Here is a 26,540-nt window from a genome sequence, read left to right as displayed (position 1 = left end):
TCCACTAATTTTGGGTTATTTTTACCAAAGCTATGTTGTGGAATTTTAATGAATTTTTTTTTCTGTGCAACACCACTTTAAGAAAGCATATATTCCAGCAAACCATATTAAAGTGCAAAAATAAAATCGATTAAATACTAAACTAATATTAAAATATTCACTGAATAGTCAGTCGTGCCAGTTCATATAATAATAACCTATGAGTGTCGGTTCATCAAATGGAAGTGATGTGAAATACTTATTGAAGACATTTTCCAGCGCTTCTATGACCACTTCCCATGTACCTCAGTGCTCTCACCTTGCTGATCTGATACAGAGCATGTGTGATCATATCCAACTTGTTGTTTCCAGCTGGTATCCAGTAAGGGGTCTTGTAGTAGGGTCTTCATATCACTAGGGTACTCGTATCCTCCTGGAGCATGAGGATGCTGCTCCCTTTAAAAGCACCTCACCCACACGATGTTAGTTACTCCAGTAACATGTTGGAATAAAGAGAATGTGCCCAATAGGGTAAAACCGTATGATAACACTTGTTTTATTTGTGATTAAAATTATGCTTGCATATAAAGAACAGCTCTTAGCATTCAATGGGGTAAAACCCTTCCTGGTATGATGTCACTTCCGGTCCGCGATCCCTCAGGCTCCGCTCTACGTGTTACATCCCGATCCTCGTGACTTCATCAGGCTTTGTATTTAAAGTTAAATGCCACTAAAAATAGAAGTCTTTGAGGAAGGGAGGGATGTGGAGGCACTTTCATAAGACTGTTCAATTCCAAATTAAGGTTCCAGTTGGGTACATCTGACTTGATAGGATTCCCTGGTTTTCACCATGTGGCCCTTCAGCTCCTTGTGTGTGGCTGCAGTGTCCTAGAGTGGTTTGCCACCTGTTCTGAAACTTTTTTAGAATTAAGGCAAGTACAGTACTATCAAGCGAAGTGATCTCCGCATGACCGTACAAGTATAGTCTCATTGAGGAGAGAGTGGTGCACTGAATTTCACTGATGCTGCATTTACCGCCAGTGCAGAGGGGGTATGTATATATATATATATATATTATTATATGCAACTTTCATGGCCCACCAATTCAGGTAGGGGAAGGGTTTAAAAACAAAAAATAGGGGGAGTTTTAACATACTATTATGTTACAAATACTGGTGTGCTACCCTAAAAACTTGTTAATTGGTTAAATGTGTAGCTCTACTCTTACTAAATTGATTGATAATCCCCTCAATATGTAGATATACGTGATGAAGAGGTATCTAAAATGATCTGTGATGCCACAAACCCATTGCTACTGTAATACAAAAATAGAAAACAGAACTATTCATATATATTTCTATAATCCAGATAACTGGATAAAAAACAATTTGTAATTATATAAAATTCATACACTAAATATATTGTTGCAAACCTCTATATAAACCATACACACTGAGGTTGCATGTGATCAGCACAGGGCCTATTGGCACTGTCCAGACAGAGAGTCAGGGGTCATGCAGCTTCATAGGACATTCATAAAATTCCTCCTACAAGCTTTAACCAGTGCTCGGCCAGTCACTGACAGAAGTCCATAAGATGATGAGACTTCTGTCTCGCTGCCTTAAAATTTTCCACATTTTGTAATATTCCATCCAAAATTGTGTACTCTATGGGATCGACCAACACAAAATTGTGAAGTAGAAGGAAACCGATAAACGGTTTTCAATTCTTTATTTTTTTAAATAAGTATCTGATAAGTGTGGCATGCATTTTTATGAGATTAGTACTGTTCAATCCATCATCCAAAAATGGAAAGAATATGGCACAGTTGCAAACCTACCAAGACATGGCCGTCCACCTAAACTGACAGGCCGGACAAAGAGAGCAACAATCCGAGAAGCAGCCAAGAGGCTTGTGGTAACTCTGGAGGAACTACAGACTTCCACAGCTCAGGTGGGAGAATCTGTCCACAGGACAACTATTAGTCGTGCTCTCCACAAATCTGGCCTATATGGAAGAGCAGCAAGAAAAAAGCTATTGCTGAAAGAAAGCCATAAGTAGTCCTGTTTACAGTTTGCGAGAAGCCATGTGGGAGACTCCTCAAACAGTTGGAAGAAGGTGCTCTGGGCAGATGAGACCAAAATTGAACTTTTTGGCTTAAAAACAAAACCCTGAGCACACCATCCCCCCCCCTGTGAAACATGTTGGTGCCATTATCATGTTGTGGGGATGCTTTTCTTCAGCAGGGACAGGGAAGCTGGTCAGAGTTGATAGGAAGATGGATAGAGCATAATACAGGACAATCTTTAGAAGAAAAGCTGTTTGAGTCTGCAAAAGACTTGAGACTGGGGCGGAGGTTCCTCTTCCAGCCGGACTATGTCCCTAAACATACAGCCAGAGCTTCAATGGAATGGTTTAGATCAAAGCATATTCATGTGTTAGACTGGCCCAAAGTCCAGACCTAAATCCAATTGAGAATTTTTGACAAGACAAAAACTTGCTGTTCAGACTCTCTCCATTCAATCTGACAGAGCTTGAGCTATTTTGCAAAGAAGAATGGGCAAAAATGTAATTCTTTAGATGTGCAAAGCTGGTAGAGACATCCCCAAAAAAGACGGTTGCAGCTGTAATTGCAGTAAAAGGTGGTTTTACAAAGTATTGACTCAGGAGGATTGAATACAAATGCACGACACTTTCCAGATATTTATTGGTTAAAAAAAAAAAAAAATTGTAAACCATTTTATCATTTTCCTTCCACTTCACAATTATGTGACGCTTTTTTTTTTTTCTGTTGGTCTATCACATAAAATACATTTCCTCTTTTTGGTTGTAACATAACAAAATGTGGAAAATTTCAAGAGGTGTGAATACTTTTTCAAGGCACTGTAGCAGTTTTTATATTTAGTAAAATAAATCTGTGAGACTGACAATCTAAAATGCTCCTTTTTTTTTTATACCCAGTCAACTGACCTGTTGCCAATTAACCTAATTAATTCCAAAATGTTCTTCCAGCTTCTCCTTCTCCTCAACTCTGCCAAATTAATTCTTGACTGAATAATTGTCAGTTAAAGTATCACAGCACTGAAAATGGCCTGGATAGAAATAGAAAAGATGTGTAGCAAGCAGGTCCTGAAGTGATCAAAAGTGTCTCCCCTTTTTCTTATCCTTGAGCCTGTACATTTTATCTCCCCCCCCCCCCCCCCCCAAAAATGTTTTATCCCACTTTGGGCCTCCTTTCTTTCTTTACTTTCCAACTGGCAAACTACAGACTTATCATTTCCTTGTTCTTTTTTAGATGGGGGCATAGTGGGTATAAAGAACTATACCCTGAAGAATTTGACACAGAAAGGTATGTATAAAAATGTATGACTGGAATACATACTTTTTGTATATTTTCCTTTTGATGGGGGTATATTGTTTTTTTAATACACTGATCAGCCATAACATTTATGATCGTGCTCCTAATATTGAGTAAATCCCACTTTTGCTGGCAAACGGCCCTGACTCATTGAGGCATGTACTCCGGAGTAACTTCCACGTGAATGGCAGGATTAAAAGTTTCCCAGCAGAACGTTGCCCAAAACATCACACTGCCTGCTGGCTTGCCTTCTTCCCATAGTTCATCCCAGTGCCATCTCTTACCCAGGTGAGTGAGACACATACACAGGCACACACACACACACACACACACACACACACACACACACACCAGGCTATACACATGATGTAAAAAAGAAAATCTGATTCTTCAGACCAGGCCACTTTCTTTCATTGCTCTGTAGTTCAGTTTTAATGTTCACAAACCCATTGTAGATGCTTTTGGCTGTGGACATGGGTCAGCAAGGTCACCCTGACTGGTCTGCAGCTACACAGCACCTGATACCTTTCTATCAGAAACCAGCATTAACTTTTTTAGCAATTTGAGCTACAGTAGCTCTTCTAATGGGTCAGACTTCACAGGCCAGCCTTTACATTCCATGTGTATCAATGAGCCTGCCCATTATCCTGTCACCAATTTTCCTTCCTTGGACCACTACAGAGCAGGAACTTCCCACAGGAGCTGAAGATTTGTAGATGCTCTGATACAGTTGGCTAGCCATTATAATTTGGCCCTTGTCAAAGTTACTCAAATCCTTACACTTGCCCATTTTTTTCTGCTTTCAACACATCAACTTAAAGTGGTTGTAAACCTTTACAAACCTTAATCTAGGCTTACCTGTAGGTCCAAGAAATATCTCCTAAACCTACAAGGTTTAGGAGATATTTGGCAAAAGACAGGCACCGCGCCGTAGACAGCGATGCACTGAGCGCACCGCTGTTAACGGCGATATGCCGCGAGTGGTGGCTCCCGTGTGCATGTGCGGGAGTGACGTCATCGTGGCTCTGTCGAATGATAGCGCCAGAGCAGCGAGACCCACCAAGAAGATGGATGCTCCGTACACAAGGGGACATCAGTCACTTCGCTGGCTCCTGTGTCAGGTAAGTGACACATAATGAACTACTATGCGATGCACAGTAGTCCATTATGCTTTACCTTTGCAGGGAATCATAGAGGAAGTAAACCCATCAGGGTTTCCTTCCTCTTTAAGAGTGCATAGGGCTAGATGGTGATCATGACCAGACTTAAGAAAAGCCAGAATATGAGTAAGAGAATTCCCTGAGGTTAAGCCTTCCATCCTCACAACATGCAAAGAAGTCCCTTCATGTATGATGGTAACTCTTGCAGGAGATGGCTTTACTTGCTCTGAGCAAAGTGAGAAGTCAGAAATACCACTAGCCTTTACAATTTGGTTTCAACAGCTATGCCATTAAAGCCAATGACTGAGAAGCAAGATGGAACGGATTGATGTGGGCCAGTAGGTCTGGTCTGTTTGGAAGAGGCCAAGGCTCATCCACCAGAAATCTTGTGATCAGCTGTGGTCATTTTGATTAGCTAAGCATGAAAATAATTTTCCTGGAGCATTTCAGTCCCGGTTAGAGCAACTGAAGCAAACAATTATGGCTGGCAAGGCACTGTTAAAAGGCTTACAGCAACTCTGAAGCAGTTGCAGGAATATATGACAGAGTGGTCATTGTGTGCGCGTGACAATATCACAAATTCTCCACAAATGTGGCTTGTATGGGAGGGTTGCAAGAAAAAAAAAACGGATGCAGTCACGACTGAGCTTTGCCAAAAAGCACCTGGAAAATTCTGAGGCCACATGGAAAAAGGTGTTCTGGTCAGATGAGACTAAAATTTAATCATTTGGCCTCAACACCAAACAATATGCCTGTCGAAAATCCAATACAGTCCACCATCCAAATAATACAATTTATACAATAAAGCAAGGAGGTGGCAATATCCTGTTATGGGGGTGTTTCTCTGCAGTATGGACTGGAGCACTTGTCAGGATAGGAGGAAAATCTGCTACCCTCTGAGAGAAAGTTGTCAATGGGAAGAAGGTTTACCTTCCAACATAACAACGACCCAAAGCACATACCAAAAATGACCACACAGTGGTTGAAGGAGAAAAAGGTGAACGTCTTTGCATGGCCTAGTCAGAGCCAAGTTTTAAACCCCACTGTACATTTGTGGAATGACTTGAAGACTGCAGTCCACAAATGGTGACCATCAAATTTAACTGAATTTGAGCAGTTCTGCAAAGAAGAGTGGGCAAATATTGCAAAGTCTAGATGTGCAAATGTTATGATGTTAGACATACCCCAACAGAGTAAAGGCTGCAATTAAAGCAAAAGGGTGGTTAGACAAAATACAGATTTTTTTTTTATTTTTTTTTCCAACATAGCGATTCTGTTCTCAATTATGTTTTTATTTTTTTCCCTGACATGTTGGGGTTATATCTTTCACTTGAATGTTTTAAGTTACACTGAGTAAATGAAGCTGGATAAAACAAAAAAAACTGTGTGTCTTCATTTCAGGTTGCAAAACAACAAAATATGATTATTTTAAAAGGGGAGAAATTCTTTTCTTTACCCACTGTATTAAGGCAGCAAGTGAAAATATTGTCCCTTAAAGAGGAAGTAAACCCTGATGGGTTGTATTTCCTCTTTTGTTCCCTGCAAAGTGAAAGCATAATGGGCTAGTACGCATTGAATATTAGGCCATTATGTGCCACTTACCTGCAAACGAAACCCACGATGTCCCTACTGGTGGCCGCCTCAATCTTCACTCCTCTTCCTTCCAGGGTCGTGGACCCTGGCTCTGTGACTGTCCAGAGTCGTGTGGGTCACCCCCGCACGGGAGCCAACGTTCACAGCACGGACCCTGTAGAAACGGCACAATCGCGCCCTTTCTTCAGTGTGCATGCGCTGATGGCGTACAGCCATGCTCAAAAGTTTGCATACCCTGGCAGAAATTGTGAAATGTTGGCATCAATATTGAAAATGACTGATCGTGCCAAAAAACTGTCTTTTATTTAAGGATAGTAACCACATGAAGCCATTTATTATGACATCTTTTTTGGATCCTTTTTTAAATCGTAATGATAACAGAATGTTTCGCCTTGGTACAGACACAGTAGGTGGCACACTCTGTTAAAATGGCAATTAAAGGTTAATTTCCCACATTTGTGGCTTTTTAAATCACAATTAATGTCTGTGTATTCATAGTCAATGAGTTTGTTAGGTCTCATATGGATGCGCTAAGAAGGCTAGACACTGAGCCATGAGGAGGTAGAAAAGAACAGTCAAAAGACCTGCGTAACAAGGTAATGAAACTTTACAAAGATGCAAAAGGATATAAAAAAGCTGTCCAGATACTTGAATATGCCAGTCAGTACTGTTTAATCACTTAAGTGGAAAATTTGGGGATCTCTTGAAACCAAGCCAAGGTCAGGTAGATCAAGAAAGATATTGGCCACAACTGCCACAGGAACTGTTCAGGATTCAAAGAGAAACCCACCGGTAACCTCAGGAGCATTACAGACTTCTCTGTAAAAAGATGGTGTGGTTTGTTTTTAAGGAGCACAATACGATGATGACTTGAACAAAAAAGAACTGCATGGTCAAATTGCCAGAAAGAAGCCTTTACTGTACAAGTTCCACAAAACCTGGTTTCAATATGCCCAACAACACCTTGACATGCCTCATTGTTTTTTTGTTTTTGTTTTTTGGCATTGGCGCAGTAAAGGCTTTCTTCTGGCAGCTCAACCATGCAGCTATTTTTTGTTCAAGTATCGTTGAATTGTGTATGAAAAAAAAACTCAATCCGGATGGCCACACTCCATCAAAGATTTCTTTATTGATTAAAATCCATACAGCAAAAGATGAAATTGCTTGCTAACATGTTTCACACCGTAACGGCAGAGCTCAGGTGGAAATACGAGCGATGGGGAGCGGCTGTAAATACAGATGAAGCTTTACTCGCTCGCCTCCTGCCATGCAGCTGGGTTCCCAACAAGCCACGGACCAGTACCAGTACAGGCTCCAGGTGTTGGGGACCTTTGTGCTATCCCACCTAACAGTACTTATGCATAGAAGCTGTGATCTCTTTATTGCACCCGCTCTCTTTTCATAGCTCTCAAGCAATTATTACATAGCAACTATGTAAACATCCTTTTTCTTCAGAAGTCTTCCTCGATACAATGCATCTCCCCTTCGCTAATCACCAATTTTGATAGAATTCTGATTTATTTTTCTATTGCCTGACAGCTCACTTTGCTATGAAAATAAACTGTCAGTCGGGAAAAGGAGTGATCATATAATTTTTTTTCCCAACCCGACTTTGCTGCACTTAGCTACTTTGCTGTGGACATTTTTCCCTTGAAAGTCAATTTTTTTTTTTTTTTTTATTTTATAGCAGCTATCTCTACATATAAGATTTATAAAAATCTTCTTTATAGACAGGTAGCATTTAGATGGGATAACTAAAAGAATGGAAAAAAGGGGAAAATAGATCTGGCGCTATACCCTTAAAATATTAATGATCAATATCAATAAAGTAGCTGTATGTGAAAAATGTGAAATTTTTTTTATTTTTATTTTTTGAAAATGTAAAAATTTTAAATTGTCAGCATGCTGGTAAATAATGAGCTAATCCTGCAAAACATAAAATACTGAGAAGCCCAACAGTGTTACATGGAAGACAAAGAAGGGCCGTGCTATTCTGGGTGCCTGGATCACTCTAAGTACCATATATCAAGTGCTTAATATACTAATAGCAATCGCCTTAAAGGAATTGCATAGAAACAAAGTATAAACACAATAATACAAGTGAAAGCCAAAACACATAATCAAAAGATTAAAAATTACAAGTGAAATGAGAATAATAATAACAATGAGTGAAAGTCCCACACTTATAAAAAAAAACAGTGTGATTTGTGCAAGAAGATGAGTAAATGATAATGAATAATGGTGATTATCTTCAGTGATTATCTTCATGAGACACAACTGCTTCTCCCAGTGCACTTTACAGTGAATAATAATGTGATTGCCCTCACCAGAACTCTTACCCCTACAGGGGTGGATCAGCCTCCACAGTATAAGCCACTGTGCTGCTCTCTGGCAATGGTTTGGTGTTGTCCTGGGAGACACCTGCTCTTCCGCTGGTATTACATGCCGCGTTATGTATAGTGAGGAAAAAACACATCCATGGTGCAGTATGTATTGACAGTAATTTTATTAACAAAGAAGAATATTACTCACAAAACAGCTGATAACAGGAAATGATGACGTCTGTGTGACGAAACGCGTAGGGCATGGCCAGACAACGTGCACTTTCTACATAGACGGCAAATGGCCAGCGGGGTTTTTAAAAAGCGATCTGTTATCAGCTGTTTTCTGAGTAATAAGATAATCACCATTATTCATTATCATTTATCATTTACTCATCTTCTTGCACAAATCACACTGGTTTTTTATAAGTGCAGGACTTTCACTCGTTGTTGTTTATTATTATTCTCATTTCACTTGTAATTTTTAATTTTTTACTTTTTGATTTATGTGTTTTGGCTTTCACTTTTATTATTGTGTTTATACTTTGTTTCTATGCAATTCCTTTAAGGTGATTGCTATTAGTATATTAAGCACTTGATATATGGTACTTAGAGCGATCTAGGCACCCAGAATAGCACGGCCCTTCTTTGTCTTCCATGTAACACTGTTGGGCTTCTCAGTGTTTTATGTTTTGCAGGATTAGCTCATTATTTACCAGCATGCTGACAATTTTAAATTTTTACATTTTATAAAAAATGTTTTCTTTTTCACATACAGCTACTTTATTGATCATTAATATTTTAAGGGTATAGCGCCATATCTATTTTCCCCTTTTTTCACACACCACACCAATTGGGTCCATAGCGCAATCTTTCCTGTTTTTGTCTTCATAACTAAAAGAATAGCAAGGCTCACATTAACCACTTCCCGCCCGCTACACGCTGATGTACATCGGCAGAATGGAATGGGTGCGCAAAAGGACGTACCCATATGTCCCTTCATAATCCTAGGTTAGTCGGTGCGTGCACACGACGAAGAGAGGCAAAACGTGTAAATAATGCATTTCCCTGTTTCTGCCTAGTGACGTGACAGGGACTAACTGCTCCCTGTCATTGGGAGCAGTGATCTGTCGTTTCCTAGGTAGCCCACCCCCCTACAATTTGAACACGTTGAGGGAACACAGTTAACCTCTTGATCGGCCCCTAGTGTTTAACCCCTTCCCTGACAGTTACATTTACACATTAATCAGTGGCTATTTTTAGCTCTGATCGCTGTATAAATGTCAGTGGTCCCAAAATAATGTCAAAAGTGTCTGATCTGTCCGCCGCAATGTCGTAGTCCCGATTTAAAATGTCAGATCGCCGCCATTACTAATAAAAAAAAAAATAATTAAAAATGTCATAAATCTATCCCCTATTTTGTAGACGCTATAACTTTTGCGCAAACCAATCAATATACACTTATTGCGTTTTTGTTTACCAAAAATATGTAGAAGAATACATATCGGCCTAAACTGAGAAAGAAATTGTTGTCTTTTTTTGTTCATAGCGCAGAAAATAAAAACTACAGAGGGTCAAATACCACCAAAAGAAAGCTCTATTTGTGGAAAAAAAAAAATCAACTAATGTTTGGGTACAACGTCGCACGACAGCGCAATTGTCAGTTAAAGCGATGCAGTACTGAATCGCAAAAAATGCTCTGATCATTAAGGAGGTAAAATCTTCCGGGCTGAAGTAGTTAATCTAGGCAATACAGCCGTAAGTATATATGCGGCCTTGTATTGAGGTGGTTATACCAGGATGGCTGAGGCTTCATTGCAGGGCGATCAACCAGTATGAACATAAGAAGGGCTTTCTTAAATATTCAGGCTCCTCCGGTGGGGATGGGATCAAGAGCCATTCTATCCTTGGATATGACAAAGGCCTTTGACAGTTTAGAATGGGAGTATTTGTGGCGTGTCCTGGAGGGATGTGGGTTTGGTCCCACATTCATCGGATGGATTAAAATGATGTATAGTACCCCCACTGCGAGAGTAAGAATAAATAAAGAACAATCTGAATGCATAGAAATGAGTAGAGGGACAAGGCAGGGGTGTCCACTATCCCCAATGCTCTTCGCCGTAGCAATGGAGCCACTGGCGATTGCTATTAGATCAGAACCGGGGATACTAGGGTTTCAAATGGAGGAGGGTAGGGAAGAAAGGATCGCATTATATGCAGACGATGTTCTCCTATTTTTAGGGGATACTGGTCAATCTCTGGTAAGGGCAATTAATTTAGTGGAAAATTTCTGAGGTTTCTCGGGCCTAATAATAAATTGGGGAAAGTCAGAACTGCTTCAATTAGATAATCCAGGCGTGGGAATTGCAATGGGGATACCGCGGTTGGAGGTGGTAGAGGTAATGAAATACCTCGGTATATATTTAACAGCAGATCTAGAGCAGTATGCTGATAAAAACTTGGTCCCGTTAATGGGTAAATTTAAGCGAAGCCGTGATGCCTGGAGTCGACTCCCACTGTCAGTAGCGGGCAGATGTAGCTTGATAAAGATGATATGGCTGCCACAATTGCTATATGTCCTGCACAACGCTCCAGTGTGGATAGGGAAGAAGTGGTTTAAAAAAACTTGAGACCCTCTTCCGGAAGTTAATTTGGAAGGGCGGACAGGCGAGGATTCGACTCCAGGCACTACAGCAGCCAACAGATAGGGGGGGTCTAGCGGTACCCAGTCCCAGGAATTATTATTTAGCAGCTCAGCTACAACATTTGGTGGGTTGTGATCAGGAGGGGGAGGTTAACCCAAATGGCAGAGTAATGCTGATAAGAGCCCCACATAAAACCATGGTGGAGGTACTGGAGGCAAGCTCTTTTCATCGTAAGGATTCCATAACAAATATGGTAAGCAAAGTATGGAGAACGGTAAAAAAGATGCTGGGGGGTAATGGATGGACAGAATACACCCCATTATGGGACAATATGAATTTGCAAGAAGTACGGTCAATTGGGAAAAGAAGGGTATAATTAGGCTAAGTCAAATTTATGATGGTAGTACTGTAAAAACATTTATAGACTTAAAAAGAGAATTTGACGTACCGCAAAAAACATTTTATCGATATTTGCAGCTCCGGCACGCATTGACAGCGCAGTTTGGCCCACAGATACCGGAATGGGATAAGATATCTCTTCCCCAGGAGATAATGAAAATAGATAAACCCCAGGGAGCTATATCTGCCCTTTATGAATTAATATGCAAGACTACTGAAATAGAACCAGGCTTAGTTAAACAAAAGAAGAAGTGGGAGGAGGATATAGGTGAAATTACAGAGGAACAGTGGAAGAGAATAGTGGAACTAGGACCATGGGTATCGGTCTCCCCGTCACAGAAAGTATCACACTTAATGTTATTATATAGGGCCTATTTCACTCCTAAGAGGCTGTTACTATTTGGAAGAAGGACGGACGCCGACTGCCCTAGATGCCGAGGTCATGGGGATCTGATACACATGATGTGGAGGTGCCCAAAGCTTTTTCGATATTGGGAAGGAATAGTAGAAATTATAAATAAAACTTTTGGGACCAAGCTGGACCGAGACCCCAAGACTTGTATCTTGGGATATAGGAAAATAGCGGGGGAACCAAAAAATACCACGCTGGCAGTTATACGGTGTTTATTTCAAGCGCGGAAACTGATCGCGCAGAAATGGCAGTCTGATAGAGCGCCTCTTCTGAGTGAATGGACCCAAGTTATTAATGATTTAATTTGGAAAGAGAAAACTGTATATATACGCAGGGGAAACCTTAGAAGGTTTGAGAAAATATGGAGACCATGGTTGAATGAAATAGGGTACCCACCTGATTAATTAAAAAATGGATAGAGAATAGGGTAATATAAAATCTATAGAGGGTAAAATCTAGGAGTTGGTGTTCAACCTTGAGGGAGGGAGGGTAGGGCTGGGGGGGGGGGAGGGAAGGGAGGAGGGAGTGATAAAGCGCTGGGTGAATGAAAACAGAAAACGCTAAAACACCCCAACAAAAGAAATATCTTTGACACTGTTCTGTATATAATTTGTTTTTATTCTATGTAATTTATACTCGTACTCTCCCGCATGAAGTAAAATAAATAAAAAGAAGCTAAGTATTAAATGAAAATAAGGGGGGAAAAAAAAAAAAAAGAGGAAAATAAATAAATAAATAAATAAATAAATAAATAAATAAAAAGGGAGAGAGAAAAATGCAGATGATGGTTCAGCAGCCTAGATACCATCACACAAGTGGTGATAATAAACTGGTTATTAATATTGGGCACCCGGGCCACGGCCGCTACCGCAATCAGTATAATCCTCTGGCTGATCTCTGATGCAACAAAAAAAAAAAGGATGGCTGAGGCTGCAACCATGATCCCAGTAACTTATTTTTAAAGTCCTTGATTCTTTCTCATGTAGAAGTGATTTGAGTGGCTTTACAGCCGCTAGATCATTTTTACAGGTCGTGGAAGTGGATATTTTCCTCTCCCGCTACCTTTCCAATGGGTGAGCCTGGTAACCATAGGACCAGTTCATTCGCATTCACTGAGAAGAGTGGCTGGAATGTAAGTTCCCACCTCTATTCTGTGATGTCAGAAACTGGAAGCGATGAGGATTTCATCCTGTCCAGTTTTGGTTGGTTTGCTAACAAATCATTAACGGCTTGTACAGCATCCGATCAAGCCGATCTCAGTTTGATCAGATGCTTTGGAGGAGAGTTTATCTCTCCATAAAGAGGACCTGTCATACCCCATGCTATAGAAAGGGATGTTGTTCCTCCCTTTTTTTAAATAGCAATAAAGTTGATTTAAAAAATGTAAATACAGAGTATAAAAAATACATTTTAATGAAATAAGTGGTAAAATTACCTTTTTACCCTGCGGCAGGAAAGGTAAGTGGAGTTTTCTATGAAATTTTTTAATTTTCTTATGAATGTGTCCTTTAATTTAGTGACTGTTGCCATGTCTGTGTCGCCACTGGGGGCTGTATAGAGCACATACCTTCTCACGCTTCCTCAGAGAGCTCACGTTGTGTCTGGAACAACAGCTTCATTTCCTCCAGCCAGCAGTAGACCTCCGGTAAGTCTGGGGGGGGGGTTTCCCCCCCACCAGGCGCCCCCCACCTGTGCTGTTTTCTCCCCCTCTTCACGATGAAGAAGCGCCAGGAGAAAAACAAAACTGAACGGCACGCCACCCTACTCAGCGGTTTCCAGGCTCCCTCTTCTCCACCCCCCCCACTGTGCAATCCCAGTTTAAACAGGTGTTCAAGGTTATCTTACTCAGCAGGTCCAGGAGGCAGCTTTATGCTTGCAATAGTTGCTATGACAGATTCTATCCTTTAGGCCTTGCACCCTTCGCTAAGCGTCGTGCAAGAAGTTCCTGGCTAGTCTTCCTTTTTGTGGTGAAACAGCTATCTGGGAATATTTTGGATAATATATCCAAAGAATTTCTAGTAAAAGAAAGATACCCCTTTGGCATTTTAAGTGAAGGAGTAAATGTATTTTAATTTCAAAGCTCCTTCTGTGCCAGATACTGTAGCCTCCTTATGAGGAGGTGCCCCCACTTGCGCAATAGGGAGAATTCTGCAGTTCTCAGGGATCTGGCAGAAGGAGGGTCAAGACGAATGGGGGACTTCCTCAATAGCGCCAAGGTACAAACCGGAGTTCCAAGAGTTTCCATCTCCTAGTTTTCTCAGATCATACGTTCCTAAGGATCCAGAGAAAAATAAATATTTCTCTGAAGCATTGGACCATCTTTTGGCAAAAGGTGTTCATGGTGGCCCCCATGTAGGAGCAGAGGTTGGGGTTTTGTTAAATCCAAATGGACATTCTGGATCTCAAAAATCTAAAATTCAATTACTGAATTTAATCTTTTTTTTGCATAATTTCAATCCAACTGGCATCGAATCGACGTCAAAGATGCATATCTCGCTCACTAGTAATATCTACTTTCAAAGTGGAAAATCTTAATTTTCAGTGTGTAGCTCTGCTTTCCGATCTAGCTGCTGCACCTCGAGTACAAAGGTTCTGGCTCCTCTTCTAGCCAGATTGAGGGCCCAATATACAACGATTATGGTTTACCTCGTCGATCTGTCCTTGATAGACCAGTCGGTAGCCCGCTTAGGCCCCTTTCACACGGGCGGCTAGAATTGTGCTTTTAGCTGCGGACAGATGACGTTCTCTACCGCAGCTAAATGCACACAATGCTTTCCTATGGCCCCATTCACACACTGCGTTTAGTGACGGTTTTGTTACATGCGGTTTTGTGCAGATAGAAAAAATAAAGTTGACTGCGTCCAGGAACGATTTACTGCAGCTATCTGCACATAACTGCAGGTAATCGCAGTGTACTATGTCTCCTGCAGATAGCAGCGACGACAAGGAAAGAAAAACAATAGGAAGCACATCGTAAATGGCAAGAATTTTCCAAACACAGCTAATCGCAATGTACAACTGCAAGTGAACGCTGTGCCAGGATTCTCTGAATTTCAGAATAACAAAAAAATAAAAAGTGCTTTTAACAGTGGAAGAACAGCCGCCCGTGTGAAAGGGGCCTTAGACCAAAGTATGGTGACCTCATTCGACTACTTGGAATATCTAGGTCGAATTCTCAACCTAGGAGGAATCTTTTTTTTTTTATTATTATTTTTTTTTTAAACCATGAAGAAAATACTTGGGTCTGATCATTGTTAAACCCAGGCAAAGATCAGCGCCATAAAGGAACTGTTTTAGGTAGCCAAAGCAAGATGAATTTCTCCTATTCAACTTTGCATGAGGTTGTTGGGAAAGATGGTGGCTTAATTCAAGGCCGTTCCTTATGCTCAGTTTCAATCTAGACTGCTGCAAAACAGTATCCTATTGGCTTGAAACACAGGGTTCAAGCTCTACATTCCCAATGTGTCTGACTCCAAAGCCTAATGGCCACATCACCCTGATGGTGCCCAATCTCATCTGATCTTGGCTAAGCAGGTTCGGGCCTGGTTAGTACCCAGATGAAAGACCACCTGGAAATACCAGGTGCTATAGGTTGGGTGCGCTGGAGCCTCAGTTTATGGTCAACATCCAAAATTCTGCAAAGGGGAAAATCCTTCCTTCGGTTACCTGGGAAATGGTAACAACATATGCCAACCTTTTTTTGTTTAGGTGGGAGGACAGTCCTGAAAGAGGCAGCTGTCCAAGAGAAGTGGCCCAGATCAGAAATGGCCTTGTCCATTAACATTTTAGAAATTCAGGCAGAGCACTTGGTCCTGAGGGCCTGAACATTCAGTTATTGTCAGGTATTGTCCTGCCAGGATTCAATCCTTCTATGCCACAGCAATGACCTATATTAATCACCAAGGGGGCACAAGAAGTTGTTCGGCCCAGAGAAAGGTGACTCTTATCCTATCTTAGGCAAAGTACATTTGTTTTCTGCTCATTGGCAGTCTTCATTCTAGGAATAGAAAATTGGCAGGCAGAATACTTGAGTTGACAGCAGTTGTTCCTGGGGAAGAATGGTTCCTTCGCCCCAATTTCTTCCTGTCAATATGTCAAGGATGGGGATCCCAGGCATAGATCTGTTTGCGTCCAGGTTCAACAAAGAAACCAACAACTTTGTGTCAAGATCAAAGGATCTGCTAGCATGCGGAACAGATGCCTTGCTATTCCCGTTTAATCAGTTCTCACTGATTTGTGTATTCCCTCCTATTCTGCCTGTGTCCACGACTTCTTTACAGGATCAAGCAGGAAGGGAAGTCGTTGATTCTTGTGACCCCCCAGTGGGGTCCAGGAAGTCTTTGTATGTAGAGATTGTAGAGATGGCAGTAGGGGACCCATGGACCCCTACCTACTTGGCCAGACCTTCTTTCACAAGGTCTGGCGTTCCATTCTACTTTACAAATGCTACATTTAACGGTTTGGCTTTTGAGACCCACACTCTGAAGAAGCATGGGCTGTCATGTTTGGTAGTTTTTCTACCTTGGTTAATGCAAGGGAGCCGGCCTCCTTGGTTATATATTATGGACTCTGGGAAACGTATCTCTGCTGGTGTGTAACCAGGAGCTGCACCCCAGGAAATAAGTCAAGGTAGAGTCCTTGACTTTTTCTGCAGATGGGGTGAGAAATAAAGCTGGCCTTGAGTGCTTTCTAAGGACAGGTCTCAGCCTTATTATTTCAACGACCACTTGCTTCGCATTCTTTGGTTCATAACATTATTCAGGGGTAACAAAGCTTAATCTCCGGTTAGGTAACCCCTGAACCCATGGGACTTGAATATAGTTTTGTCGGCATTACAAAACGGCCTTTTTTTTTTTTTTGGGCCAATACTACATATTCCCTTGGTCATTTTTTGACATGGAAACTTTTCTGGTAACCATATCAGCTGGAAGAAGTGTATCAGTATTGTAAAGAGACATATTTTTATTGTTCACAAGGATGAGGTAGTATTGCTTCCTCATCCTAATTTTTACCAAGGTAGTATCAGGTTTTTATCTAAACCAAAATATTTTTCTACCTTCATTTTTACAGAACCCTGTTCTTTGGAAGAACTAATGCTACATTCTCTTGATGTGGTGAGAGCAGTCAATGTCTACTTAAAGACAATTGCTCAGATTTGGAAAACGGATGTTTTGTTCGAGTTGCCTGAAGGTCCTGAAAGAGGACAGGCAGCATTGAAATCCTACTATTTCTAAATGGATTTGACAAGAAATCAATTATTCAAGCTTATGGTTTAAAGAGGTAGCTCTACCCTCTCAAATAGAAACACACTCCTCTAGGGCTCTTAGTCCCTCATGGGCAGTGCATCACCATGGCTCAATTCTGAAAGGCCGCAACTTGGTCTTCAATCCATACATTTACCAGATTCTATCTGGTGGATGTAAAAAGACATGAGCATGCCGCGTTTGGGCGCAGTGTACTGCAGGCAGCAATATAAATCCTCTGATCTCATGGTGCCCTACTTGGTTGTGTCTCCCTCCCCTCAGTTGACATTGCTCTGGGACATCCCACATAGTAATTTACTATGGCTCTGTGTCCCGTGATGTACGATTAAAGAAAATAGGATTTTCGGCTTACCTGTAAAATCCTTTTCTTTGGAAGTACATCATGGGACACAGAGGTCCAGCTCCTTTCTAGTATACACGTGTATTGCTTTGCTACAAAACTGAGATACTCCCAGTAGTGGGAGGGGTTACTTAGGGAGGCAACTTCCTGTTTAGGGTGTGCCAGTGTCCAGCACCTGTAGGTGGACTATAACCCACATAGTAATTACTATGGCTCTGTGTCCCATGATGTACTTCAAAGAAAATGATTTTACAGGTAAGCAGTTATAAAGATCCTATTTTTTTTTCCACCAAAAAATATCCTGTGACATAAAAAGTTGCAACACCCCCTAGAGCTGCACGATTCTGGCCAAAATGAGAATCACAATTTTTTTGCTTAGAATAAAGATCACAAACACTTTCTGTTCCATGGAATGCCGTGTTCTAAAAAGTTTTATAAAAAAAAACGTACACCTCATTTGTTGAACGCAGCAAAATCATTGATACCAAGGCTTTGGAAGCAAGAGTTAAAAAGGCCCCATTTTGATGGATTGGAAAAAAGAGGTTTAACACAATAATGGAGTCGAAAAGATGGGTCTTAACAGTTAAAGATCAAAATGATAAGTTTAAAGAAATATGGGCAGGATGGATGTATTATTCAGGAGAAATATTAGCCGATTAGGGTCATTAGTGACCCCCCCCCCCCCCCAATATTGGTTAAAATATGGTTAATGTATACATGGCAGTGGACCTTTCCCTTGGATGCACGCACCATCCATTAGAATGGTTAAACTATTTTAGTTAAAGGATTCCCATATGGGAAAGATTTCCTTCCAGCCAAGTGGTAGAGGGGAGGTGAGAGATAGATGGTGGAAGGGGAGGTGGAGTGTTAGCGTGTGTGGGATTTTTACGCAGGAAAAATTAAAGATGGGTAGGGTTTAGGTCGACCAGCGCACGCCAATGTACGTCGGCAGAATGGCATGGGCAGGCAATTGGATGTACCTGTACGTCCCTTTTAAATTTGCTGTCCTGCCATTGCGAGCACGCCGCCGCCGGCGCACTTGCGTGCTGGTCGGGACACCCGTGAGTCCGGTCGCGGGTCCCGCGGACTCGATCACCGCGGGCATACCCGTGATCGTCTCAAGGGGCGGCTGAACGAGGAAATGCCGTTGTAAACAGGATTTCCCCGTTCTACCTAGCAACTAGTGACGCTGATCTCTGCGATTGGAGCAGAGATCAGTGTTCGCTAAATGAAAGCCCGGCCCCCAACAGTTTGTAACACACCCCTCGGAACACTTAACCCCTACACTGCCACCCACTGGTTAACCCCTTCACTGCCAGTGTCATTTACACAGGAATCACTGCATTTATATAGCAAAAATGTCCGATGTGTCCACCATAATGTCGCAGTCACAATAAAAATCGCTGATCGCCGCCATTACTTGTAAAAAAAAAAAAATTATTAATAAAAATGCCATAAAACTATCCCCTATTTTGTAAATGCTATAACTTTTGCGCAAACCAATCAATCGCTTATTGCGATTTTTACCAAAAATATGTAGAAGAATACGTATTGGCCTAAACTGAGGGAAAAAAATGTTTTTTTATATATTTTTGGGGATATTTATTATAAAAAAAAGTAAACGATAATGCTTTTTTTTTTCAAAATTGTCGCTCTATTTTTGTTTATAGCGCAAAAAATAAAAACTGCAGGGGTGATCAAATACCACCAAAAGAAAGCTCTATTTGTGGGGAAAAAAGAACGTCAATTTTGTTCGGGAGCCACATCGCATGACCGTGCAATTGTCAGTTAAAGCGATGCAGTGCAGAATCGCAAAAAGTGGTCTGGTCTTTAACCAGCAAAATGGTCCGGGGCTGAAGTGGATAAAGTACGTGGGTTGGGGTCTTCCCCCCCCCCCCCCCTTTTTTTTTTTTTTTTGTGTTAATAAGTAGAATAAAAGAGGTATGGTAGAACACGAAAACTGTATTATGGAGAAGCAATAAGGCATATGCGTCGATACTTGTTAATGTGCTCCTAAATGGAGATGTTTGTTTTGATACTTAGTCACAATAAAGATATAAAAAAAAGAATAAAGATCACGATTCTCTCACGTGTCTCGTGGGGTAACATCTTGGTGTCACATCTTGGGGTCATAGTCAGCATTCCTCCTCCAAACACTGTGAGTTAAGTTGATACTGAAGAACTTGATTTTGGTCTCATCTGACCACAAAAGTGTGGTCTTTATGTGGTTAAATCTGCCTCATTTACACACCAAAGTTCATTCCTTTCAACTAAAGAACAAAACGTTACAATGTTTATAGTTGGCTCAGGGTTGAGGAATGTTGTGATACTTGGCGGATTGCTTGTTTTTTTTGGGGGGGGGGGAGGGGTTTTGACATCTGTCGGCTTGTCTGCATAGAAAGAATTGTGAAAGTGCTTTAAGATCGCGGGGGGGGATTGAGATCTCGATTCTTAGCAATTAATCATGCAGCTCTAACACCCCCAATATATTCTCTAGGGCCTCTGCTTCTGAGTAAATTTCTACCAAAAAAATTGACAATTTTTACATATACAAGAGCTTTGTTTGACCTAACAGCACAGTGCCTCTTCTGCACTGAAATTCCAGTCACTATTGTCAGTCTTGCCTAGTTTTCCATTGCTAGACTATAGAACACCTCCAACTCTTCATATCTTCATAACATAAGGAGGAGGTAGGTCAGCCAGGTCAGGAGGAAGTAGAGGCTTCTACCTCAGGTGCTGTCTTGGTGGATACAGAGATGGTGGGAGCCTTTCTCACCTCTGAATCACTCTGGTCTCCTGCATTCTTTGAGACTGATCTGTCAAATGACAGGTCAGCAATGCCGTTTTACTCTGGGAGGTGGGCAATCTTAATTTAAACATGGCAACTCTGCATCTTCTTTGGGAGCCCTGACACTTCTCATGCATGCAGTGCACTGGTTACACTGAGAAAGCTACTCTTCCAGTGTAAACGGCATGATGGATGTGTCAATGTGACCATTCAGCCTTGCTCTGCATTAACCTCTTACCAACCAAATAATATGTATGTGTGGTGGCAAAGAGCACAGGAAGTAATAAACGCATGCTACACATATGCTCCCATGGAAACTGAAGTTTATATCCCAGGCTTTAGTTCTGATTGGGAGCTAGCGGCACATGCTTCTGATCATGCTACAGCCAATCACAGTAGTCATGCAACCTAAAAGTCCTTCTCGCACACACCATGCTCATAACTTTCTCCCCGGCCTGTGCTCTCCTTCCTGACTTTACCATCAAGATTATAATACAATTTATCGTTCCCTCCCATCATGCCAGAGTGCTAGGTGTAATCCTGGACCTTGACCTGTCCTTTGGGCCCCAAATCCAATAACTGTCCAAATCTTGTAGACTTCATCTCTGTAACATATCTAAAATGCACCTCTTTTTAACAAATGAATCCATTAAGCAATTCATTCACTATCTTTTTTTTCTCTACACAGACTATTCCCTTCATTCTAAGATTGAATCCTCTGCCCGACCCTTCTACCTTAGCACTGTTTGCCACCCCTAATAAATAAAATTCAAATTATGAACAACATACAAAGCCATTCACAACTCTGCCTCAAGCTACTTCAACAAACTTGTCTCAATATATCGCCCAAATCATCTTCTCTGCTCTCAAGACCTCCTGCTCGCTAGCTCTCTTGTCTCCTGCTCCCATGCTCTTCTCCAGAGCTTCTTCAATCCTCTGGAACTCTACTTCAATCTGTCCGGCTATCTTCTATGCTGTCCACCTTTTAGGCAATCTTTGAAAATGTATCTCCAACAAAGCTGATCCCACCTCCACCAAACAACTGAACTTTTAAGTCTTCTATGAGCTCATCTCTCACAGTTCTTACTATAGGTGCACTGAATGAAAATGTTGGTACCAAAAACTCAGGATGCATTTGGCCATAACCGAGAAAAATTTTTTTTTTTTTAAATATGTTCTTATATATAATTGTATTATATTTGACTTTTTAATTAATAATATGAATTTATTGTCATCCATTGTTGGCCACCTTTTGCGCAAAAAAAAAGCTTAAGAAAAACACATCCCTTTAAATTCTATGTATGTGTTCACGCTGGTCCCTTGGGCTTCCGTTGTGGTGTTAAAAATCCTACCTGCTGCATTTTTGGTCAGTTAAAAAAATCTGCACCAAAACCCACCTCCCTGTTGAAATACATTGAACACACAGCATTAATAGCGCAATCGTGTTACTTTTTTGATGTGGTTTTTGAGTCACGTGGCCTATAAAAACAACCGCCATAAGCGCAGTAAATCGTCTGCATTACGTGCCATTATCAGCACCTTTTATTTATAGGCAAAATGCCAAAAACACTAGTTTCGGCCACCAAAATTTTAGTGCATCCCTAGTTTATTACCTTTTTGTACCACTTTACCCACCCTATTGGATTGTAAGATTGCATGAGCAGGGCCCTTCTTAACCCTCTTGTATTGTAACTATACTGTCTGCTTTTATTTTGTAAAAGCGCTGACATGATAGTAATCAAATGAGTATTTCTTCAGAAAATTTGTTGATTAGGTCTAAATAGTGTAGATGCTAAAACTAACAGTAAGTGTAAACTTCAAGCCCCCACTGAGAGGTGTCCTGACATTTATTGTTCACTATTCCTCTTTCAGCGATCGAGGGGAAGAAGGAAGTAAAAGGAAAGCTAATGGACAAGAGAAATCAAGGCACAAAAACCAAAAAGAACAAGAATCTCGCAAACGTAAACGCTCAAAGAAGGGTCACAAGAAGAAGCAGAAGAAGCGTTCACACAAAAAACTGAAGAAAAGAAAGAAAGAGCAGGTGGAAATTACAGAGTCTTCAAGTGAAAGCTCCGATGAATCCGAGGAAAAGCGAAAGAAGTCCAAGAGGAAGAAGACGACCCGGAAAAAGAGGGCAAAGAAAAGGCCATCATCCTCCGGACAGGACAGTGATTCATCAAGTGATGAGATGAGCAGTACAGAGGATCCTGAAATGGAGGTACGCAAAGAAAGATGGACTGAAAAATCTAACAAGAAACATCGTAGTAGTCATAGCAGATCAAAGTCTAAAAAAGACTCCGACACAGAAGCCAGGAAAAGTAGAAGAACCAACTGGAAAGTGGCCAAAGATGAAAGCTCAGAGAGCTCAGATGAGGACTAAATGTCTGCATATCCCCGTATTTTATCAGCCTGAAATCACAGGCATATGTTCGTATGTTATATATATATTTTTTTTTCCAAAACAGTTCAAATGTGCAATAGTATGTTTCAAAAAATATAGTCCTATGGCAACAGTGATTGTCATGTTCTTGTCCCATAAATTTGCGGAATACTAAAAAGTTTAACAACTAGAACAGTTAAAGTAATTGAAGGGGAGAAAAGTATATGGAAATGTAAGAGGAGAACTGGGGACTGTTTGGTACATTGCTGTGCTACTGCAGACCCACTATAGTTCCAATTGGGTTAGTTCACAAAAATCCATGTGATTTTAGCCACTTTTTTTCCTTTTTTTGTTTTTGTGTATTGTTAAATTTTCTTGAAGAGTTTTTTGTTTACAGACATAAATATCCTATAGGAATGGAATGGATATTGTAACTATTGAAAGCCTCTATGTCTCACAAATCTGTATATCTTTTTGGTTCAGTACAGGACACAGAGTTTGTATTCACAGACCATGAGTTATGCAAACAACCTTCAGGTGATTGGACACTTGCTAAAAACCTTGCTAGGATACCCCCTAATGCAAGCTCATATAGCCTCACCCACTCTGTGAGACTACAGTTTTTTTTGCAAGTGTCTATATAGATAATGGACCTCCTATCCTTTGCGAAACATTTTTTTCTTTTTTTTTTTCTTCCTAAAGCAATATTAAATCCAAAGCCAAAAAAAATAATATATTGCAGTGTACCAGTCACTAGATGGTTTTCCTTCTGTTTTCACCTGGTGATTTGGCCAGTAACACACCTCCTGTATTAAAGAGCCTTCACTTTGTATGAAGGAGCACAGGGGCACCTTTGAACAGCATATTTGTTAATCTGGGGAGAGAGGAGTGTTAGATGCACTAGCAGATTTAGATCCACTAATCAAATCAAGCTAAACTCCAGCTAATGCTTTAAAATCAGTTACAGCAAACAGTTTTTTGTTGCTTTTTGGGATGGATAAAATAAATAAAATCTGATCATTGTAAGCACGTCAGTGGTAAATGGTTTATCTCAACCCTGTAGCTGCTACATCTGAAGAACAGCTTTTTTTGTTGAAAAACAGACTTAACTGACAAGATCACCAGGTGGAAATAAAGGAAAGAGAGCCTAAAGGGGAACAAAAAACGAATGCATCCATCGCATGTAATAATTGGTAAGCTGCAGTTTAATAAATATTGGCTTTTTGGTTTAATGCTGTCCTTACCGCTCTTCCCCCCCCCCCCCCTTTTTTTTTCTCTAACAACATTTGACCACTTACTTAGTCTTTTGGATCAGTAGCCCTAGGTGTTATACCTTGGGGACCTTAATGTTTTGCTTCCAGGACTGCATCCTGCGTTAGGTGATCACATTGTCCTGAAGTACAATGCATGCAATTAGCCACAGGGTGCTATATAGGCTCAGGACCGTCGGCCTTCTCTTTTGTTTCCAGACTCTGAAGACCACGTTGGAGGTATGTCCACCATTCAAAGTCTGGATCCCTGTACATTGCATTTTGAGACTGGCTCCTGGCTAATATAGACAACTCACAGTGCTTAGCACACAATGCATACATGCATTGTATGACGATGCATACATCATCAGAGGAATAGAGAGTTGTTCGTACACACTAAATTTTTCTTTTTTTTTCATTCAGCTCAGCAGGCATACAGATTTCCTGTCTAATCAACCATTTTCAAATGATTTTCTTGCGTATACCCTGCATTACCTTGTGTTGTAAATTGCCTCTAACATTTCCAGTGCAATAATTAAACTCAACTTCATTTTTAATTTGGCATTGCATTTCTTGGACTTAAAGGATGAGTGCGCCTTTATAACATGTTGCACCTGTATTTAGGGTGTAACATGTTACAAGACAACATCTGCTCACACTCCCTGAGGTAAGGGTCAACCGATTATCGGTGCGGCCATTTATTGGGGGTCGATATTCACATTTTTTTAAAATAATCTGTATTGGTCACAAACTTGCCAATATTGGTCTCTGGCTTCAGCGACGACCATCTTTTTTGGGGTCCACTATGTCATCAGCCTGAGTAGAAGAAGCCAGGACTCAGAATGTTTGCAGTGCACTGCAGACACAGTGTGCAGAGGCACGCGGCACACAACGTTGTTGCATATGTTGTGCCGCACGCCTCTGCGCCCTGGGCCTTCAAACGTTCTGACAGTCTAAGTCCTGGCTTCTTCTGCCTGGATAGGGCAAAGGCCACCGCCTCCCTCTCTTTGGGCAGTGCACGCCGCAAAACTGGACCAGAGAGAACACACCAGCAGCCACCCACCCATACTCCCACAGCAGGGTGCACCATGCCAGCCAGCCACCCACCCACAGCAGGGTGCACCATGCCAACCAGTTTTAACCTTATCTGTAAACTCTCTTTTCAAAGCTCAGTGCAGATGGATGCAGAGAGAAAAAATAAAAGTGTGGTCTGGGACTATTTCTTGTCTCACCATTTCCAGGAAAGCAGTAGTGTGCAACACATGCAGAAACAATGTGAGCATGGGATCAGCAACTGCAAAACACAAAAATTCATCAAATCTTTGGGCCTATCTAAGAGTTAATCATGTTGAATTGTATAATGAAGCACAGAGAAAACAAACTGAATCACAAAGTGAAATATCACTATCCCAGACAACAATAAAAGATGTTTCAGAAAAAAAAGCTAAGTGGCTAAATTTGGATGGAAGATCCCAACTGCTGGACAGAGCAATCAGAGATTGACGATTACTGATAACCAGCCAGTTAAAATCGTGTCTGACTCTAGATTTAAGCAGTTGATGTCTATAGCTGAGCCAAGGTACACACCTGAAGAGTGAAAAGTATCACTGAACCGAAATGCAGGGAAAGATTCACCAAAAGGTAGTTGAGAAAGTAAAGACTATGCTGCAACCAGAGAATGCTGGCAACTCTCTAATTCATGACTGACTGCTGGTCAGGACCAACAGAGTCACTAATGAGTCTTACATGCCACTTCATTGACAGTGGATGGACAAAAAAAAGCAATTGGTGTACAAAAGTGATACAAGGATCCCACACTGGGGAGTACATTAGAGAAATGTTTCTAGGCATGCTTGAAGACTTGGAAATAAACAAAGACCGAGTGATGCTTGTGCTTCAAGAGAGCAGACAAAACATGGTGAAAGGAATGAGGCTTGCTGAAGTGTCAGACCTCAGTTGCATGGCACACCCTGCACCTTGTGGTAAATGCTGGTCTGTCAAGCCAAAGAGCTTTGATACAATTGGCATGCTGAAGAGGTGCGCAGGCAATTTCCATCATTCAATCCTTGCCAAGCAGCGACTGAGGTGCGTTCAGGAAGACCTTGGCCTACGCAAAAACAAACAACACGATGGAACTCAACACTTTACATGCTGCAAAGAATGCTGGAACAGAAGCGGGCTCTTAGCATCCAGGTGAGGAAGTGACACTAGAGGTGAGTCATTACGACTCATCTGTCATCAAATGTGTGAGAGTGCTGAAGATGCTTCTTCGGGAGAATGAAGGACCCATCACGTGTGGCATTAAAACATTCAGGCAGGTCATTGGGGACCGCCTCGCCAAACACTTTGAGAAGCATGAAGAGAATGAAAATATTGTGCTGGCATGTCTTTTGGATCCTTGATACAAGAATCATGCTTTCTCTTCTGATGTATTGTACAAGGCAAAACAATGGCTGACAGAAGATATTCAACAGGAGGTGAAGGAGGTTCCTGCAGAAAGGTGAAGTCAGGAAGAGCATGTTTCTAATATGGAAGAGCAGGAGGCTGCAAAAACAGACAAACATCCAAAAAGCCAAAGGGCAGAAAAGAATCTTCATCATAGTCGAATTGATGTCATGTTCAGCGTTTTATTGGGGCCTCATGCAAGGGAT

General features: G+C 41.2%; 1 protein-coding gene across 2 annotated transcripts in view; it reads left to right on the top strand.

The window, feature by feature from the left end:
• The window catches only part of NKAPD1 (NKAP domain containing 1), a 44,331-nt gene extending 19,885 nt beyond the window's left edge, over nt 1-24,446 (top strand). For both annotated transcript variants that reach the window (XM_077456909.1, XM_077456907.1), the window contains exons 6-7: nt 3,275-3,328; nt 22,132-24,446. In XM_077456909.1, the coding sequence (XP_077313035.1) occupies nt 3,275-3,328; nt 22,132-22,639 (562 nt within the window). In that variant the 3' untranslated portion in view covers nt 22,640-24,446. The remainder of the gene's footprint in view (nt 1-3,274; nt 3,329-22,131) is intronic.
• The last annotated feature ends 2,094 nt before the right edge of the window (nt 24,447-26,540 follow it).

Source organism: Lithobates pipiens, unplaced genomic scaffold, assembly GCF_037356315.1.
Source record: "Lithobates pipiens isolate NorthernLeopardFrog02 unplaced genomic scaffold, aLitPip1_a1.2 Scaffold_27, whole genome shotgun sequence".
Lineage (NCBI taxonomy): Eukaryota > Metazoa > Chordata > Amphibia > Anura > Ranidae > Lithobates > Lithobates pipiens.
The sequence above is the reverse complement of the archived record's forward strand: the minus strand, read 5'-3'. Positions and strand labels throughout refer to the sequence as shown.